The sequence below is a fragment of the Ziziphus jujuba genome, chromosome 1, assembly GCF_031755915.1.
Source record: "Ziziphus jujuba cultivar Dongzao chromosome 1, ASM3175591v1".
NCBI classification, from domain to species: domain Eukaryota; kingdom Viridiplantae; phylum Streptophyta; class Magnoliopsida; order Rosales; family Rhamnaceae; genus Ziziphus; species Ziziphus jujuba.
The window spans coordinates 6792820-6811620 of NC_083379.1; the positions used below are offsets into that span (position 1 = coordinate 6792820).

At 34.6% G+C, this 18801-nt stretch overlaps 3 protein-coding genes across 8 annotated transcripts; 1 reads left to right on the forward strand and 2 right to left on the reverse strand.

The window, feature by feature from the left end:
• Nucleotides 1–5866: 5866 nt before the first annotated feature.
• LOC107413870 (pentatricopeptide repeat-containing protein At3g54980, mitochondrial) lies at nucleotides 5867–9919 on the reverse strand. 4 transcript variants are annotated; one of them, XM_048462911.2, is made up of 5 exons: nucleotides 9352–9577; nucleotides 7148–9199; nucleotides 6943–7033; nucleotides 6699–6801; nucleotides 5867–6426 (listed from the first exon to the last, which is right to left on the reverse strand). In XM_048462911.2, exons 1-2 carry the CDS (start codon nucleotides 9443–9445, stop codon nucleotides 7263–7265), a joined length of 2031 nt encoding a protein of 676 aa, XP_048318868.2. In that variant the 5' UTR covers nucleotides 9446–9577; the 3' UTR covers nucleotides 5867–6426; nucleotides 6699–6801; nucleotides 6943–7033; nucleotides 7148–7262. The 4 variants fall into 4 exon arrangements, with proteins under 4 accessions (XP_048318868.2, XP_015877421.3, XP_060667616.1 ...); XM_016021935.4 differs by having other exon boundaries at nucleotides 7148–9919; XM_060811633.1 differs by lacking the exon at nucleotides 6699–6801 and having other exon boundaries at nucleotides 5867–6001; nucleotides 7148–9919.
• A 1467-nt stretch (nucleotides 9920–11386) lies between these two features.
• LOC107413845 (uncharacterized) lies at nucleotides 11387–11686 on the forward strand. The gene has a single exon (XM_016021896.1). The coding sequence runs from the start codon at nucleotides 11387–11389 to the stop codon at nucleotides 11684–11686; it is 300 nt and encodes a 99-aa protein (XP_015877382.1).
• A 394-nt stretch (nucleotides 11687–12080) lies between these two features.
• Nucleotides 12081–17726, reverse strand: LOC107414131 (DEAD-box ATP-dependent RNA helicase 1). Of its 3 annotated transcripts, none has more exons than XM_016022237.4 (9): nucleotides 17351–17721; nucleotides 16872–17047; nucleotides 16482–16736; nucleotides 15837–15991; nucleotides 15186–15363; nucleotides 14474–14661; nucleotides 13638–13842; nucleotides 12988–13093; nucleotides 12081–12530 (listed from the first exon to the last, which is right to left on the reverse strand). In XM_016022237.4, exons 1-9 carry the CDS (start codon nucleotides 17403–17405, stop codon nucleotides 12442–12444), a joined length of 1407 nt encoding a protein of 468 aa, XP_015877723.2. In that variant the 5' UTR covers nucleotides 17406–17721; the 3' UTR covers nucleotides 12081–12441. The 3 variants fall into 3 exon arrangements, with proteins under 3 accessions (XP_015877723.2, XP_015877714.2, XP_024932483.1); XM_016022228.4 differs by having other exon boundaries at nucleotides 16872–17106; nucleotides 17351–17717; XM_025076715.3 differs by lacking the exons at nucleotides 12081–12530; nucleotides 12988–13093 and adding an exon at nucleotides 13100–13546 and having other exon boundaries at nucleotides 16872–17106; nucleotides 17351–17726.
• Nucleotides 17727–18801: the final 1075 nt, after the last annotated feature.

Sequence of the window (18801 nt, forward strand, 5' to 3'; positions counted from 1 at the left end):
TTTAATATTTGTTATCAATTGATGATGATTGACAATTTTTAATTGAATATAACAACAATTTATGTGATAATTTTTAATTGAAATATTTAATTCAATTTTTTTATATATTAAAAATTTTAAAATAAATTATTTAATAATAGCTATTTAAATTGTAATTCAATATATAAATTTTAATGATAATTATTGATCAATAATGGTAAATAGTATTTTATATATGTTAAAAGGCTAAATTGGAAAATGCATGCGCGGACACACACAATATATATGTATATATATATATATATATATATATATATATATATGTATATAAAGCAGAGCTTCACAATAGAGAAAACGTGAAATTAAGGGATACATATATATATATATATATATATATATATATTATTACACAAGAACAAAGCAGAGCTTTCACAACGGAGAGAAACGTGCAATTAAGGGATTATAACAGTGAAGCATACTCTGCTGTGAAACGTGACTGAAAAATTCGTGCAAAGTCACCACGTTTATTTACGGCAATTGAATATTTGCTGCTCATATATATTTATTTTATTATTCTACTGAATTAATTAAAATGCTTTTCATTTGGTTTCATAAACTTTGTAATAAAAGTGCATGTACTGTGTAATGAAAGTGCATGTTGTAATTATACATATATATATATATATATATATATATTTATATGCAGGAATATTTTAGGGTGCGGAATATTCATACCGTAAAATTACTCTATATATGTATATATATCTCCAGTAGCAATGAGTGTTTCCCTTTTATCCCAATTCAGTATCTATGTTGGCCAACTAAGAAGAAAGTGGAGTTATGTAATAATATACAATACAAAAGAAGCTTGGCTGTTTTGTTCATGGTACTGTCATAATCCATGATAATGTATCTCAGTACAATAGCCACTAGCTGAGATTAATTTTGAATGATCCACTACTTCTTCATGCCTTTCTCGGTACTCTAAACCTATATACACACACACACACACGCACACGCACACACACGCACATACACATACAGAAAGGGAGAGATGTATTCCGTTGTTCATTTTATTGAAAAAATAACTTGGGAAAAGCGGCTTTCTTTTCTGTAGAGACATGCTTTATAGTTTTTATTCTCTGATAAAGAGCATAAAACTCCTGTCGACCTAAGATAGATAAAATTAAGTTTGAGGGGGTGTGTTGATCACATATACATATAGTTCAAATCAATTGTGACTGTTTTATACTTAGTTTTGCAATGCTTATAAATGTTAAAAATTATACTTAGATCAATTTCAAGTGAAAAACATATGAATAGAATCGTCGTTTTTCTACTCGAGAACAACAAGTACAGAAATCAAGAATTCAATTTCGCACATTTTCTATTGCTGGCTCCTCCTTCACTTTCCTTAATTTCTTGCTGTCCAAACTGTACCTGTCTTGGTTAATTACTGTCTGTTTTTGAAGAGCTTTCGCAGAAGCTAGCTAATATTAGCTCCTATTAAATATATAGCAGACAGGAGCTAGAATAATGGGGACCATATAATATATATATATATATATATATATATATATATATATATCTGTGAGTGTATAGATTTATTTACTCAATTTTGGTAGATTTGGATTCATGGAACTTGTGCTTGGCACGAATAGAAACACGAAAACGATGGATGCTTCAGATTTGGAAAAGTTGTGGGAGGAAGCAGCTGTCACCATGTGTGAACCTTCTCAACCATTTTTAAATGTCATTCACCTTCACAACCAACATAATTACCAATTAATTTACTACTTTTACTTTGTGATTTTATATCTTCAGCAGCTTAAATTTTTCTTATTGAATTTGATTTGCATGCATATATATAATATATTGACCTGTTGGCACCAGTAGTGATCTGTACAAGGATAGAATTTTACCGCACACACCCTAGATAATTTACCTGTATATATAAATGCACTTGTTAAATTCAATTTATACATGTGCCAAATAAACTTGGCCAACATACATTATATATCTGCCTGTCATGTAACATAATCCGACCTCTCTTCCACAAAATATCCTTGTCTACCAGAGCACGAACCATGTCAAATATTGTATCATAATAATAAACAAAACAACAGAGTAGCTAGCTAGTACAATTCCATCAGGCTTCAATTGAATTGAAGCACATAGTAACCAAGAAGCATTACCACTTACCAATGAACTTAAGGTCGCAGACAAAAACAGACTACTTCATATTTTCGTCCAGTGGCAAAATCTTTTATTTCCTTGTACATAAGTTTTTGAGTTCAAATCCCCAACCCCCAAGATCACAAAAAAAGGAAAAAAAAGAACTTGATAGTTCCAACATGAACCATAACATAAAATTAAAATAATAATAATAACTACTACATTACATTTATCAAGTCATATTGAACTGATTAAGCACACTGATAATTGTGAGAAGAATTGTAGGAGGATGACAACGGATTGTGCACTTCCAAGGAGCACATCGACGTGATAGAAACCGGCGATGACTTAAACGTTTCGTGAAAGTGGTCTTCATTCTCCTCTTCATGTATTGTTTCCAGAGAGATATGAACATGGAGCCTGTGGACTGCACTAACAAAGCGAGCTGGTGCAACAGCAGAGAATGGAGTCAAAGAGGAAATCTTGGGAGAGAAAAGAGCTGGTTTACTAATGGTTACTGGAAGTGGGAGGCCTATTGGAGCTATTTGGATCTTTGCCATTACTTTCTGCTTAAGATAGAATTGGATAATATGGATATGATTTATGAATACACCGGCAGGGATGAAGTGATCAAAAGCTGCTTGAAGGTTAATTAATTTGACTGCTCTAGTTTGATTTATATAGAGGCTGTAGTAAATAGAATACCCATGGATTTTCATTTAATTACAAAAATGACATTTAATGGCTGGTATTTTGGCAAACAAATTAATTTTGTTTAGGTATTTAATCCATCCTTGAACAAATCTTCTCCTTGCTTAATTCCATACTCTTCAACTTTAAGACATGTTTGCTTTATGTTTGGGCATGAACTAGAATTGGAAGAACCCACTAATGAAGGAAGTTGTAGGTTTCTTATAACATATTGAAATGTTGGGAAAACATCACAATTAAATTTTTTGTTTCTGATTGATCAAACACTCAACTATCAATCATAATTAATCCCTCCTTCACATTTGCCTAAATTAGGGAACTTAATTTTATGTGCAGCTGACTAATGAGTCCTTTAAACCTATATGTGGCTATTAGATTTGGCACGTACTTTATTTTATACCATGCATCCATGAAATTGATATCCAGTACAAGCTTTTTTGAGGCATATTATTACTTATGTATATAGATGAAACCACGCTGGCAATGCAGAGGAAATTTGGCAAGAAGTGCTGCTTTATGAATTAAATACAAAATTTGGAGCTACTCTTTAATGGTCGGCTTCAGTCACCACTTAGTAGCTGACAGATTGTTATCCATTTTTTTTTTCCTGGAATAATATGGTTCTCAAGACATCAACAGATAACCAATTATAATCTGAAAATTATCAAATTTTCGTCAACTTCTTTTGGTTGTTTCATTAACTGTTTGCCCTGTTCCACACGGCACAATACTCCTTTATGTTTATCTGCAATATTATAGCAATGGGCCGTAATTTTATGATCTCAAATATGCATGGACTTGACTATCAATCTCCATCATCAATTTCTCTGTAAAACTAGTACTTTATCTGAATTCCACATTCACGAGTACCACTAGTTAAAGGATCATAATATACATATATATAAATATATATGATCTTTAGTCATGATAAGTACCACTAGTACGTACCATAAGTACCACGATCTTCAAAATTACAAGTTTTCGGTAGTTGTAGTAACCATACTTGTTTTGAGCCGAATTGTGAGTAAAAAAGTTTAGCAAATAGAGCATAGTAAATAATAGTGACAAAAGTATCTTAAAAATATCCCAACAGAGTCTTAGTTAATTCTTATGCTGTGTGCTTACTTGAATTATCCGTCCTTTTGGGGCTGCGACATCGTTATTGTTCAAACGCCATGACTTCAACGCGTGTGGAATTTAAATGCATCCATATGCATGTATGTGCACAGATTTTTTTCAGCTTATACAAAATATATAGTTTACAGCTGGTTACTTGTCCTTGGGGGTTATTTATAATACCAAAGTTTATATAGAAATCCAAATTCGAATGAAGTCTTGAGCAAAATATGACGTTTACATATACATATATATTTCCATATATATACATAGATAGATGGATAGAAATGTGCTAAGATTTAGAATTTTGAAATTGAAGTTTTCTAAAGTAAAAGAACACTTAAAACATTTACCATCTGAAAGGCTAAGACATTTCTCAATTTAACAAAACAGAGCGTATATATGAACCATTTTATTAGGAGTACTAATTAAGGCTAAGAAATATGTGGTATGCATTTCTTCAAATATTGTGTGCTTGACTTATATTTCTCCTCCTTCTACATCCTGATGTTTTGATCCAAATCCGTGAATACAATAACAAACAAAAACTTGAGAACGATGCATGATTTCCACCACAGGATCAAAAAGTTCGTCCTTGTCCTTTACATATCCTTTAACTTCCATAGCACATCGTCATCTATATCTATATATCATCATTGATCATCACCAACATAACCATCACCATTATCTTTATTCATAATAAGACTAATTCCAACTTTTCAATATCTAAAAGAATACCCCTCTATTTTGATGAAAAAAACTAATCGAAAATCTATGCCGTGAAGAGGTTGGTATCCATAATATATTCTCATGTCATTTGAGAATCCAAAATTTGACATTCAGTAGCATTTTCCCTAATCTAATTTACAAAAAGGATGCCTTTGGCTACTTGAATTGTCCTTGGAAGACAATGAAACGTGCATAAAAATACCAAACAAATATATATATATATATATATATATATATATATATATATATATATATATATATATATAAATATTCATATATACAAGTTTGTCAGCAAATAAATAGTAAAACTAGAATAGACCCGGCAAAACCATGCTACTCCTTTTTGCCATCGCAATCCAGAGCATTAAAATATTGGTTTTATCTTCCTGCCGCCCTATGTGGACATTTCTCATGCATCATTATCATCTCCAGTAGGAAACAATTCCATTAAAGAAAGAGGATTGCCAAACACATAAATTAGAAAGTGATGTTTGAATGTGGACCATTCTCATTTTGAATCTTTTTTAATTTTCTTTCTCTCTAACTATGACTGTCTATTGCGTTGGACAAGGGGCAACCGTGAAGTTGATACCAACCCAAAAAAAAAAAAAAAAAAAAATTAATAATAATAATAATAATAATTAAAAATAAAAAATAAAAAATGAACCAGCAGCATAACTAGGACACTGTAGAATTACTGAAAACGTGACGATGGTGATAGCCTTGGGCCAGACCCATGGCTGCATCGGACATGATCCGTATCCTTTGTGTAGTCCACATCGTCCTAGTTTCCAACCATGTGATTCGTAGGACTCATGTACCGCCTCGCCATGTTCGAAAATTTTTCCTTCTTTTACCTTTTTTTCATTGGTGCCCAGCCTTGTTTGAATTGATATAAAGTAATGGCAACTAAGGGAATATATTCGTTTAGACAAAGTAACTAACATATTGGCTTACAAGTAGGAAGGTCTCTGTCTGTTTTTTATTTTCATTTATTTGTTTTGTTTGATTCAGATTTGTTCTGTTTTCCTGTGTCAACAATATCGTCAAGGATTTAAACTTTTACTTAAAAGTACAACAGTGAACACAATGCCATCGAGGGGATTCCATTCACAAAAGAAAACAAATTATAGTTGAAAGCCAGTCCAAAAAGAGATTAATTTATCAACAGCTACAAGTTTCCTTGTAAAAATTTGCTCCATTACATGTACATAGGTAAACAAAGTGGGCAAAGAAGGAATTCGGCATCTGGCAATCGGAGTTCAGCTCCCCAGCTCCTACTAACTTTTACCTTGATAAAAAGCAGAAAGTAAACAGCACTGTTTGATTAAAAAATATTCTGGGAAAATTTGTCATCCGCATTGCATTAGGAATTAGGGAATGCAAGACATGATCGTTAGTTTTATATTACTCCTGATCAGTCAACATTTCATCTGTCAATCCAAACTATCTAACATTTCTTCACTATGATGCATTAATAAGCTGCACCTCTAGATTTTAGAAAGGAGTTCAAAACAAGTCATATTTCCTAAGCTCTCGAACAAAAATTTGGGATAACATAATAAATTTTAATGCTTCTGTATATATCCTATTATATTTTTCTTATAGAGTATGGGCGGCTGGTCACGGCACGAAAAGAAGCACGAGTAAGCGAGCTGGTCGTACGACCAGTGAGCCAGGCAGCTTTCTGTAGCATGGCAGTAGAGCCGATTAAAGCTGAGGCACAAAACCACCAAGATCAAATTCAAAGAAAGACCATATTATCTCTCAGATCTAAGCTGAAAAACATAACCACCAAATTTTGTTGAAACAGAAAAACCATAGTAATAGGTTTAACCATGATTTTTCAGCCTAAAAACTCCGTCCCTAAATCCAGGCAACCAAATAGAATATTGCAGATTTTTGAGAGCTAAATAACATGATTCTCAAAATACTGCAGATTTTTCACGGACCCAATAAATGGAGTATATGGTATGAGGGAAACTCACAATTTGCACTAAATGAAGCAAAAGACTCTCCACCGCAGAGCCAAGAAAGAAAGCTCAAGAGAGTAGACAATTACGTTGGTACTGGTGATTCAAACTCGAGCCTCTTTGCACACATGGGGGGAAAAAAAAAAGAAGCTATCAAATGTTTTACTGCTTTTAGTTGTTTAAAAATCAAAAACGTAAAACCAAAATCCAAAATAGAAACATCATTAAACGCATCACAAGCCTAGGTAATGATTTATACCTTGCTATACTGCAGAACTGCAAGGAAAACAATTTTAGTAACCTCTGGCATCTTTTCCTTTTTACTCCATTAAGCCAAAGAAAAGCTTGACCTAGTGTAAAAAATAAGGAAAATCATTGAGAAAATGAAAAATAAAATAAATAAATAAAAAATTAGCAGCAAGTTCGTATTCAAAAGTAGTCAGCAAGTCACTGTAGGACCTTACCTTCTCAGAGATTTTTGATCTAGATTTAACATTGATAACTGATCGGCATTGACAATCAAAATATTTCTTTCAGTGGGAACAAAGAAACGATTGAAGACAATAACCATTTGACTGATTATCTAGGCACATGAAGTTCTGACAAGTTTATTGCTGCTTTGAACTTTCCATTTGCAAGATTATCATAAATTGCATCATCAGGTACAAGACCTTTATCAAGCATCTCATCATGCAACCTAAAAGCCTCTTGCAAATTCCCCTCCTTGAAGTGTCCTGCAATCAAGGCATTATAAATAAGAACATTAGGGGTGATACTCTTCAAAGCCATCTCTTCCAAGACCTTGCAAGCATTCTCTAGCTGTCCTTTGTTACAAAGGCCATTTATCAGAGCTGTATATGTTTTGATATCAGGTGCAATGCCCTTAGAAAGCATCTCTGAGTAAAGATCTGAAGCAAAGAGTAACTTTCCATCTTTCAGTAATCCATCAATTAAGGTAGTGTATGTTTTTATGTCACAAGGAATGCCTTCATCTATCATTTTCTTATGCCAGTCAAGAGCTGCTTCCATGTTTCTTATATTCCGAAATCCAGTAATCATACTGTTGTAAATGGCTGCATTTGGTGATAGACCAACTTCAAGAAGTTCAGTAAAAAGCTCAGTGGCATGTCCCATGTCTTTACCTTTGCAAAATCCATCAATGAGAGTACCATATGCAGTAACATCTAATTCAATGCCCTTACTTTTCATTTCATTCCACATTTTCAAAGCAAGATTAATATTATTGCTTTTGAAAAAACCATTAATCAAGCTGGTGCAAGTGACAACATTTGGAGTAACCCCTACTTCACACATTTCTCTATAAATAGCAAGTGCAGAGCTGATAGCACCCTCCTTGGTATATCCATCTATAATGCTATTGTACGTCATACATTTGGGAACAAAACCCCTCTCCATAAATTTCTTCAACATATCCCTTGCCTCAGATGTATGGCCAGCTTTGCATAAGCCATCAACGATAGTGTTAAATGTGTAATCTGAAGGAATTAAATTTACAGCCATCATTTGGTTAAAGACATCTAAAGCACATTGAGTATCACCTTTTGCAAAATACCCATCCATCAAAATAGAATATGTAATCACATTAGGTTCTAACTTCCTTTCAATCATCTCTAAGAATAGATTAATAGCCATATCCATATTCCCTTGTTTGCAGTGGCCAAGTATCATGTTGTTAAAAGATACTACATTAGGCAACACACCTTTCTTGATCATACCATCCCATACACCAAAAGCTTCATTCACTTTGCCCTCTTTACAAAGCCAAGATAAAAAATTATTATACACGAAAATGTTTGCAACACCAGCCTCAACTGCCTCATCAAATAGCTTAGAAGCATCATGTAATGATTTGGATTTCAAAAATCCACGCAACAAAGAATGCACCATATAGGCGTTAGGCTGTATACCCATGAGTTTCATTTGGGTGTATAGCTCATATGCCTTTTCAATGTTTTCACTCTTACAGCACCACTCTATCAAGACAGCATACGTAACCCTGTTTGGAGTAAGTCCATCATCATCTAACTTATTGAACAAATCTAAAGCACCATTCAAGTTGCCTTGCGCACAGTAACCCTTCATCAAGCTTGTTGCCACCACCAAATTCAACGGTTTTCCACAAGTCAGCATTTCATCCTTAAGTTTCAATGCTGCTACCATATTTCCCTGCTTCACACAAGCCCCAATGACACTAGTAAAGGCACCCTCAGAAGGAACCCAACCCGTTTTTCTCATTTCCTTTAAAAGCCTCAAAGCGGAATCAGAATTGGGTTTCTTACAAACAGCCTGAATAACGACATCGTAAGTTGCCTCATCAAGTTCTACACCTCTATGCTTTGCCTCCACAAAGTAGTTCTCTACCTCCTCAAACCTCCCTTCCTTCATAAAGCCACGCATCATCACATGCACAGTGACCTGATCACCGAAAATTCCTCTCACAACCATCTTGTTATATGATTCTTGAGCTTCCGTAAACATGTTTCTCCTAATCAATGCTGTTAAGAGAATATTCATATACAGAACCGAAGGATATATCTTACAATCAATCATCTTATCGAAACAATCAATGGCATCTTCAATCCTGTTAGCTCTAATATAACTATTCAGCAAATAACAAAATACTAGCGAATCAGATTCGAAGCCAAACCTTTCCCCGCAATCCACCAAGTTATGGACGAAAACAAGAGACGGCCCAGAATCACTGGAAACGTACTGGTTGAGCAAATTGCGGGCAGCCCCATGAGTGTCAGGCGAACCCATCAAAACGTGGAGCAACACGCAGAAAACATCAATAGCCTTGACGAAGCCTCGCATTTTCTCAGCCCATTTGAAGTAAGTGAATGCCGACCTTGGATCGCTCCTGTGGCTTAGAAGAGTGTTTATGACATTGGCTGGCGTAAAGTCGCGGTCTTTGGAATCTGGGGAAGATGGGGTTTGTGAAAGAGAAGAGAGAGAGTGTGGGTTTAAGCAAAAGCGGCGCAGTAATGGAGGGATCGGCGAAGAAAGGAGTGAAATTCTCATCTTTGGTTGTTGGGGGGCAGAGGAAGAAGAAAGAAGTATACAGAGTCTAAAACCCTGAAACTGAAACCCCTCTAGAATTGAAAATTTGGGACTGCGAAGATGTACGGAATTGGGGATTATGGCATATGTTTGCTATTGCCATTTCGAAGATATTTTTTGGAAATTTTTTTTTTGGGAAATTTACAAACCAAAAGAAACTGCTTCCTACATTGATTTTTGTTTTTAACTAAAAAATAAAAAATAAAAAATAATTTAGCTTTACAATATTACTTTTATATAAATTTTAAAAAAAATGAATGAATGAGTAATTAAAATTATAAAACAAATAACAAATAAAAAAACTGTGACACATGATTTGTGTTCAAAAATTTTAAATGTTTTTTTTTGTTTTTTTTTTTTTTTTAGCATTATCGATGTTCATTACAGCTGTGTAAATAGTATACACAAAAATAAAATAAAAAATGAAAATGGAATAAAGTTGCTTTGAAGATTTGAAAAGAAATTCCCTTTTGCAGATTTTACAGTAACTTAGTAAATATGTATTAGAAATCCATTCCTCTTCCATGACTAAATTTGTTATGGACTTGATTAAATGTCAATCAGAATTGGTTATTGGACAATTGAAAGCTACTGAACAACTGCTTTGTCTTTGTCTTTGTCTCTCTTTCTTTCTCATTTCTTCTCATCTCCTTACCTCCAAGTTATTCAGAGCATGGTATTTCTTGAATATTAGATTTATTAATACTATAATCTATCACTTCTTTAACAAAATGGAACACAAATAGGAATTGAAGATGAACCCGATGGTAATAGAGAAATGGTCCAATTATTAAAGGCACATTTGCAAGCTGGATATCTCTATTATTAAATTATTATTTTTATTTGTCTAATTAAAAAACTTAATCTTTTTTTTTTTTTTTATGAAGAACATGCCAAACTCTATTTTCTATTTCCAACTAATTCTAAAATACAACAAAATGGGGTAAATATTATTTATCTTTCTCTCATATGCTCCAATGATTAACCACTTTCTCACCATGAACAAAAATCATAAGCACATTTTTTTTTTTTTTTTGATGAATAAAAATCATAAGCACATGTTGTCATTATGTTTTTCCATTCCTTTCCAGCAACCGGTGGATGAATTTGAACCAACCAAATGTACACAATTTTCTTCGCAAATGGAACTTGTCAACACAATTTGGTCAACATCATGATCCATACAAACCAGATCAACTGGGGAACGCGGCATGTTCAATTGATGTGCTCAGAAAAGTGAAAATTTGGAAGCTTTCAATCCCAACAAGGAAGCTTATCTCTAAACATATCTCATTTTTCCACCCAGTGTTTGACACATACCAAATATGGCTCCCACACTTTGCCCCCCGTTCCTGGAAATGTCTTTGAAAGCATCAATTCAAAGCAAGTGCCGGCACTACATGTTAAAAATTGCTTAAAAATTGCATTTTCCTGGATTAGGACGAGCGGCTTAATCTAAGCCCACCCAATGAATCCCCTATAAAACCCAATACTCAGCTTGTGTCAATGCTCATCCTCATCCTCCACCAAAACCAGCCTCCTTCCTGCGTTTGCTTCCATTTTCTACCCCAGTAAAGTTTCCTTCTCAAACTCTCACTTATTCTAAAAAACGACGGGAAGATATGGCTAACACTCGCATAGCAAGGTTCATCACTGAGGTTGCACCACCACAGTTTGTGAGTGTCATGAGGCACAGAACATCCAAGGTGATGGACACTATTAATGAAGAGGAGAGAGATGACTCTCTCGCTTCATTTTCCAAAGGTTCCTCACCAACCTCAGCACCTACTTGTTCTTCTTCTGCTACTTCTGGTAGTGTTTCCAACTATTCTGCTTGTTCTTCTTCTGCTACTTCTGGTAGTGTTTCAAACTACTACTTTCTCAAGGAAATGCGCAGATCATTTCCCATCTTCAATCATTAAAAAAACCCTTTGCCATATATGAGGGGTAGAGCTTTCTTGCAAGTAAGTCCGCAGTCTTTGTTTCATGTATTTACTCCTTTTTGTTCAGCTAACTAGTATTGAAGAGATGCTGCTGGGATTACTACGGAGACTTGCAGGGACTGTTATAGGAAATTCTCTTTTGAGATGTTATGTAATGGAAGGTGGAAAGAGAAATAATGTTGTAAAAAGTGATTAACTTCTCATTCATCATTTCCAATGTATGCTTTAGAAATTTTTACTTCTGTTATTCCAGTCACTATTTATGAAACAAGTGAAAAAAAAAATTAAAAAATAAAAAAAGTTTGATGAATTTATGGTTTAATTTTCAAATCAGCATACTATATTATCTGACAGCCAATATCATACAAAACAGTTTGAATAGAAAGGTAAACTGAGATTATAAGTTCTAACGGATGAAGACATAAAGTACTGTTTGTTTACAATTTTTTTGAGCCAGCAATTTCTATTTGATCATTATTCTCCATCCTGGTGACGGATACAAATTAAACAAATACATACTGTATACTATTTGTAGTGTGTATGATCACTAGGATAAATTCAGTACCCTGAATTTAGCTTCCAATATATCTTTCATTTCGTCTTCCCACCTTGATCTATTTCCAAACCAATTTGAACAGTAAACTTGCATCACTCAAGCCTTGAAGTTGCTTGGAATACAACAGAAATTGATCCATTGTGTAGGCAAAACCTGCCTGAATGATTACAGATAAACTTTACGTCCTTTCCCTGCTAGAAGACTTGAAACCAACTTTAGGCTTCTTGGATGCTTCCATTTCAACTGTTTCTTTCAATTTCTCAAGTGCTGGTAGCAAAACAGCAAAGAGAATCAGTGATGGTGAAACATTTCATTCTGTTTCTCTTTTAAGAAATTAAGCAGTAAAATAATTACATCAATTCCCACTTGACTTATACAACATGAACATGCAACTAAAGGTTCAAGAGGGTCATAAAAAATTATCCAAATGCTACAAATTAGGTTATAGCATATGAATCATCTAAAATTTAACCACTTCCCAGTTCTTCTTCCTCTTGATTCTTGATAAGTAAATAAATGCAGAAAGCCAAATATTAGGCTTTTCAGATATTTGATATGCAGAAATCAAAACAATTTAGAATTATAACAACTGATCTAGAAGGAAAAGTAAAAACTTAAAATACCATCATTTTGATTTTATAATTTAGTCTTTTGGATCTCTGATCAGACAAAAGAACTATGAATTGAGTAAATCCATTCAACAAAAAGATAAATTAGAAATTACCAGATGTATAAATAGAGCGCAGTGATTCAATAGAACTTGAAGGAACAGAGTAAACAGCGCAAGAGTTATTGTCCGCTTTCCGCAACAGCTTTTTGAAATGCTTAACCTAAAACAGAGAGTAGTTTACACTTCCCAAAACATTTTTACACGGGAACACATCAAAGGAATAATTTGTAAGCAAGCTTTGACTTTCTCATTGTCCTTTATATAATTCTTTCAGCTCATGAAAGTGTAGAACTGAAAAAATAATGCAATTGGGGATCCAGAGGTGAATGTATATGCATGAATATCATTACACATAACCTAAATCATGCCAAAAAATCTCAGCTGGCTAAGCTCAGTATAATATCCATTATTTCTTTGGTCAAGTGGTTTTCAGCTGTGCATTTTTTCCAATTATTGGACCAAGATTGGCAGACGATACTCAAGCCTAAATCAAACCGATAGGCAGAATATATCAGCTCATCTACAAATTGAATAATCATCCCAGTTTTGGACAGAGCTCATTGGCCGCGCAGCCAACTGAAACTGCAAAGCTACTTCCAAGCTGGACATAGGGCTAGGTAAAACATACTAACAATTGTTCAGATTCCATGTATGTAGCAAAAATGGTAAAAGAGCCTAACATAGGAAGCAATAATATGAAATACCTCATCTTTACGCAGCAAAGTGAAGCAGCGTCCAGTCTGTCCAGCTCTTGCAGTCCTCCCTGCCCGATGAATATATGTTTTTATGTACATAGGCATATCGTAATTAATAATGCTTCTCACCCCTTCTACATCCATTCCACGAGTCATTGCATCAGATGAAACAAGTACTTGGATCTCCCCTTCCCGGAATCGTCTCAATGTCTTGCTGCAGCACAAACTCTCATTTTCAAAATCTTGTCAACTATTTAAAAAGAACCTCATAAACTGTATGCAATGAAAAATTATACCCATAAACAGGGGACAAGAAGTCCACAGCTGCAAAAGAAGTGCAAAGGCAATGGATTCCCCACTTATTCTCATGGCTCACACTTAGTGCTAACAAAAAGAATTCACGTGGATCACATTCATCCTTCTAGAAATCATCAAAATCAGTAAGCAAGGAGAGATGAACCAAGGGAGTAGATGAGAAGAAAATATTTTGCTTATCAAGCAATCTACACCTTACAATGCATTACCCAAGTGATATGCAGCTTCTTTCCAAATACATGTTCAAGCAAAATTAAGCTAATGGAAGGTCTCCAATGTGTTTGATGCGGAGCAGTTTCTGGAAACTAATCGAGGATTGAGCTATGAAAGTTTTCCTCAGTCCAACTAGACCAAAGCTAAAAAAATTTTGGTCACAATGCAGTCTAAATATGGGGCACTTCTAAAGTTCATAATTACAGAGAATCCTATCTGTCCATATTATCTTACTTTCAATGTGTTCTGCCCTATTTAATTTGTTGTTATTTGAAGAGAACAGAATACACAATATGCATATCAAAACCAGACATTACCTTCTTACAGCCTGCCGTTGAAGGCCTGAATACTCCTGGACCTTGAAAGGCAAATCATGAAAGAAATTCAGTAAGGTGCAAAGACGATGAGTTGACTCCACAGATGATGTAAAAACAATGCACTTCTCTCCTCCTAAATTTTGCAGAAGCGCAACCAAATATAACGGTTTGAGTTTTGATTCACAAACCTGTGGAGAAGACAAACAAATATAAATTTTAAGGAAGAAGCAATGGCACTCCCAACGGAAATATAAGACACATTATATCGTAAATGCACAAATATACGTATCTAATAGTAATATATTAGCGTAGGATGTATTATAAATTGAATCCATGATGTGATATCTATATGAACAATGCATTACTTTTATATCAACGTATTATTCGTAAAAAGAAAAAAAATTATCCAACTTACATGCAAAGATAAGCCTCAAACAAGTTAAATCAAGCACTGAAAAAACTTGTCGTTATGCATAAACTTTGATCTGCATTCCTTAACTTTTCTCATTTTGAAAATAAATTCCAATGTTACACCTAGTATTGGTCATTTTCACCTAAGAATGATAACATTCCAGCAATGGAAAGTGAAATTAAATGCGATATCCAAGTTTTTATTTATTTTTTTTTTTTAGCAGTTCTATTGAATTTAAGACAGCATGAGAAGTATTTTCAAAGGAGTTGCAGAGTTTCCAATGAAAAAATGATAGCATACCAGTTCGTAGGATTCTAATTTTCCTGGAAGTTGATAACGCATTTTTCCAGTTGTTAATAATAAAGGGTGATGTAGATCAAGCTGAGCAAGCTTGCTTGGATCCTGGGTCAGAGTTGCTGAAAGAACCATCTTCACAAGCCTGGGGTAACTTTTACCCTTAAACCCCCTCTCAACACCCCTGCAACAGAATTGAGAATGACATTAAGAAGCAGGCTCGTTTTATCATAGTAAATTTAATTTTTGAAACAGCAATAACAATTTGAAGCTTGAGATATAGTGATACTCCAAAATGACTCTCATCACAGAACAAAAATTTCTCATCCTAAAAGTTATTATTAAAACTACAGATATCATCCACTGTTGACAATTGCCTATTGTCAGCACCTTCAGAGTTCAGAATCAAAATTTGTTTGAAACATATCCATAATGCAAATGCAGCATTGAAAAGTAAAGTCAATTAACTGATAATTTATATATATATATATATATATATAACTCTTATATCTTCACAACATTCAAGGCTAAAATTATGTTATAGAATCCAGTGTTAAGTCTTGAAATTGAGATCATTCGTGTTTTTGATGCACAAAACAAAAATGCAGTTCCATTAAAAGCTAAACAGTAAGGGAGGATATTGGAGATAGAACTCACGATCTCCGTATGGTTTTTAAGGAACCGAACAAAGAAGGTCGAAAAGTGTGAGCACAAGGAAAGAAACCTTCATCACTAAAGCGAGTTAATTGAAGCACAGTAGGTAGCCAAGACTGGTATGCTTCCCTGAGCAGACGATCTGTTTCATCAACAACCTGAAATACATACCCCATAATCTCATAACTCATCAGCATATGTGTTCCCTGTTCAAGATTACTTCTGCTCATTACACACTAACCAGTTTGGTTATATTGATAGTAGAATCTAATCATCCAATGAATGAACCATTCAACAACCATGATAGCGAAGAAGATGAAGACCAAAGCTAAATTAACTAGATGGCTCAGCCTAGACATTAAAAGCCAGTAAAAATTGCATTTAAATGTCAATACAGAACTATAAAATTCAAATTAGAGCTACACAAGCCTTGAATCCCTCTGAAATTCATGTATTTAAAGATAAAATTTATCAAACTTGAAAGTACCACTTGAATCACAGAAAGAGGATGAAATCTCAGATCACACTTAAAATATAGCAGTCCCCTAAAGGCTTTCAGTCAAAGGAAATTAGTCAATCATTGAAACTTAAGAGTTCATTCATCAGACAGATGCATGAATAATAATACTAACACAATCTGTTGCTTACAAGGTAACACAGATGCTCAAGTGTAAATCCCTCCGTTGAATTAATATGGTCCATCAGCCTTCCAGGGGTTGCCACCAATATATCCACTGAACTTCGCAAATCAAGTGAAAAATCTTCTGGGTCATAACAAATACCCGCCTCAAGTTTAGGCCTCTTGATTAGCTGAGAAATTTCATCAGCTATTGAGGATTGACCAACGGCCAGACCAACAGATAAGCCCACTGCAGGTGCAATCTTATCAAAAACCTCTTTGACCTAAATCAAAGCAAATAAGAAGAAAATTCGGGCCATTTTACTTTCATGAGTCATAAGAGAACCAAGATTATTCATCAAACACACTGACATGCAAAAAAAAAAAAAGAAGGGGTAAAATCAAGAAGGCCTTTTAACCTGCAATGCCAAATCACGAGTAGGCAACACAATTAGAGCACGCAGGCATTTAACAGCGCGATTGGACAATGCCTGCACAATTGGCAAAGCATAAGCTAAAGTTTTTCCGCTGCCAGTGGGTGAATTAACACAGAGGTCACGCTCAAAACCTCCGGGCCCGATTGTCTCTTGCCAAACTGCAACTTGAACCGGAAAGAGTGAGGATATACCCATGTTCTGCAAAGCCTCATTCAACCTTATGGAAAAACCAAATTAACATTACAATTATACTAAACCCAAAAAACCTTAAGAAACTTAAGAGAAGGACAAAATTCAGTTCCCCATCTATTATAATTAAGCTCAAAATTTGTGCTTTAATGGGTAAGGATTTCCTAAAGCTTATTGAGAGTATTTGCAAATACCAATACAACACAACACAATAGGAATCGGAAATCGCGGGATAACAGGCTAGGCAAAAGCAAGGAGGATTAAGTGGGTACCTGGGATCGAGGCAAGGAAGAAGACTGAGTGTGCATTCCTCAAAGAGGCTGACATCAATTGGGTTACGCATCCATGGCAGTACCGGCACGCTCTTTACCTTCTGTTGGTCTGCCATTTTCAACAAGAAGCAAAACCAGCCGGCTCTACAATCTAAACCCCAACCTTCAGAGTCTTTTATTTTTTCTTTCTGCCACAGCTTCAGGCCTTAAACCCTATGCCGCTGGTAGGGCTTTAGAAAACAAATATAATATAATATATGTCTTTCTTTTTGCTTGAACTGAAGTTTCATTGAAACCAAAAGAAGAAGGCAAGACAAAAGAGCCAAGACTCGGGGAACGACCAGTTTCACGGGAGCCAATTTGGGTCGATCCGCCCATATAATTCTTGGCTCGCCGCCCACTGACTCACCAAATGGGCCAAAATATTTGCTTTCCTAGGAACCCAACAAAATAAAAAGTTACTAAAAAAACTTAAAGGGGAATTTGGCCCTTCACCCTCCTTGGCGTGGCGGTAACGAAATATGCCTCCACTCTTTCATTTTTTTTTTCTACCTTTTAATATCAATTATAACCTTAAAATAATTTTAAAAGATATTCATATCCTGTTATATTAATTTTCAATCTATTTCTACAAAACACTTTTACTTCATCCCATTACACATCATATCCCACATTCCACACCACAAAAAATTCTTTTAACTTTCCAACTAAAAAACAAAAATCTATTTTTTTTCTATTTTTTAATCCATTTATAAGCATCATCAGTTAATTTTTTTTTTTATTGCCGTGTGTGATGTATATATATTGTGGATTTCATATTTACATCAAATACTTGGAATTTTAAGAATATATAACATTTTTTTAGTACAATGTGATATGTTTAGGAATGTGAATTGCTTTATTGATGTTTAAAACCGGTTAAAAATTTACGTTAGATTAAGGTTTTTATATGGAAGTTATTAAAATCTAAGTTTTAGGATAGATTGACACTAGGTACTAGTAGGAAATGAAGAGACGAAAAAAATGGGACCGGTTTGGCCTGAAACGGTGGCCGGAGGTGGGAGAAATTTCCGGGTCAAAATTCGGGTACGAGACTCGGTTCGGGCGGGTTCGGGTCAACCGGATGGAGGTTGAAGGAGAAGCGAACAACGTGTTGTGTTTTACTAACGACATGTCGTTTGGTCGGCCAGCCCATACAACACGTCGTCCTATTAAGACGACATGTCGTTAATTATGACGTGTCGTTTTTGTGCGTGCGTAACGGACTACTTGCCGTTTTGATGACATCATCGATGACATCAGCCTTCTCTTTTTTTTTTCTCTTTCTTTTTTTCTTTTTTTTTTTTTTAATAAATAGTTTTGGGGTTCAAAAGGAGAAAAAAATATGGAGTTTATTAAGGTTTATAGTTTGGCACAAGCTTAAAAATTAAAACTGATATAAATTAATTTTG

What these genes read in the sequence shown, in the direction of transcription:
- LOC107413870 (XM_060811633.1), bottom strand. Translation starts at nt 9,725, where the DNA reads ATGAGAATTTCACTCCTTTCTTCGCCGATCCCTCCATTACTGCGCCGC.
- LOC107413845 (XM_016021896.1), top strand. Translation starts at nt 11,387, where the DNA reads ATGGCTAACACTCGCATAGCAAGGTTCATCACTGAGGTTGCACCACCA.
- LOC107414131 (XM_016022228.4), bottom strand. Translation starts at nt 17,466, where the DNA reads ATGGCAGACCAACAGAAGGTAAAGAGCGTGCCGGTACTGCCATGGATG. An exon ending in CTTCCTTGCCTCGATCCCAG is followed by an intron (nt 17,107 to 17,350) that starts GTACCCACTTAA and finishes TTTTTCCATAAG; the next exon opens with GTTGAATGAGGCTTTGCAGA. An exon ending in TTGAGCATCTGTGTTACCTT is followed by an intron (nt 15,992 to 16,481) that starts GTAAGCAACAGA and finishes TATGTATTTCAG; the next exon opens with GTTGTTGATGAAACAGATCG.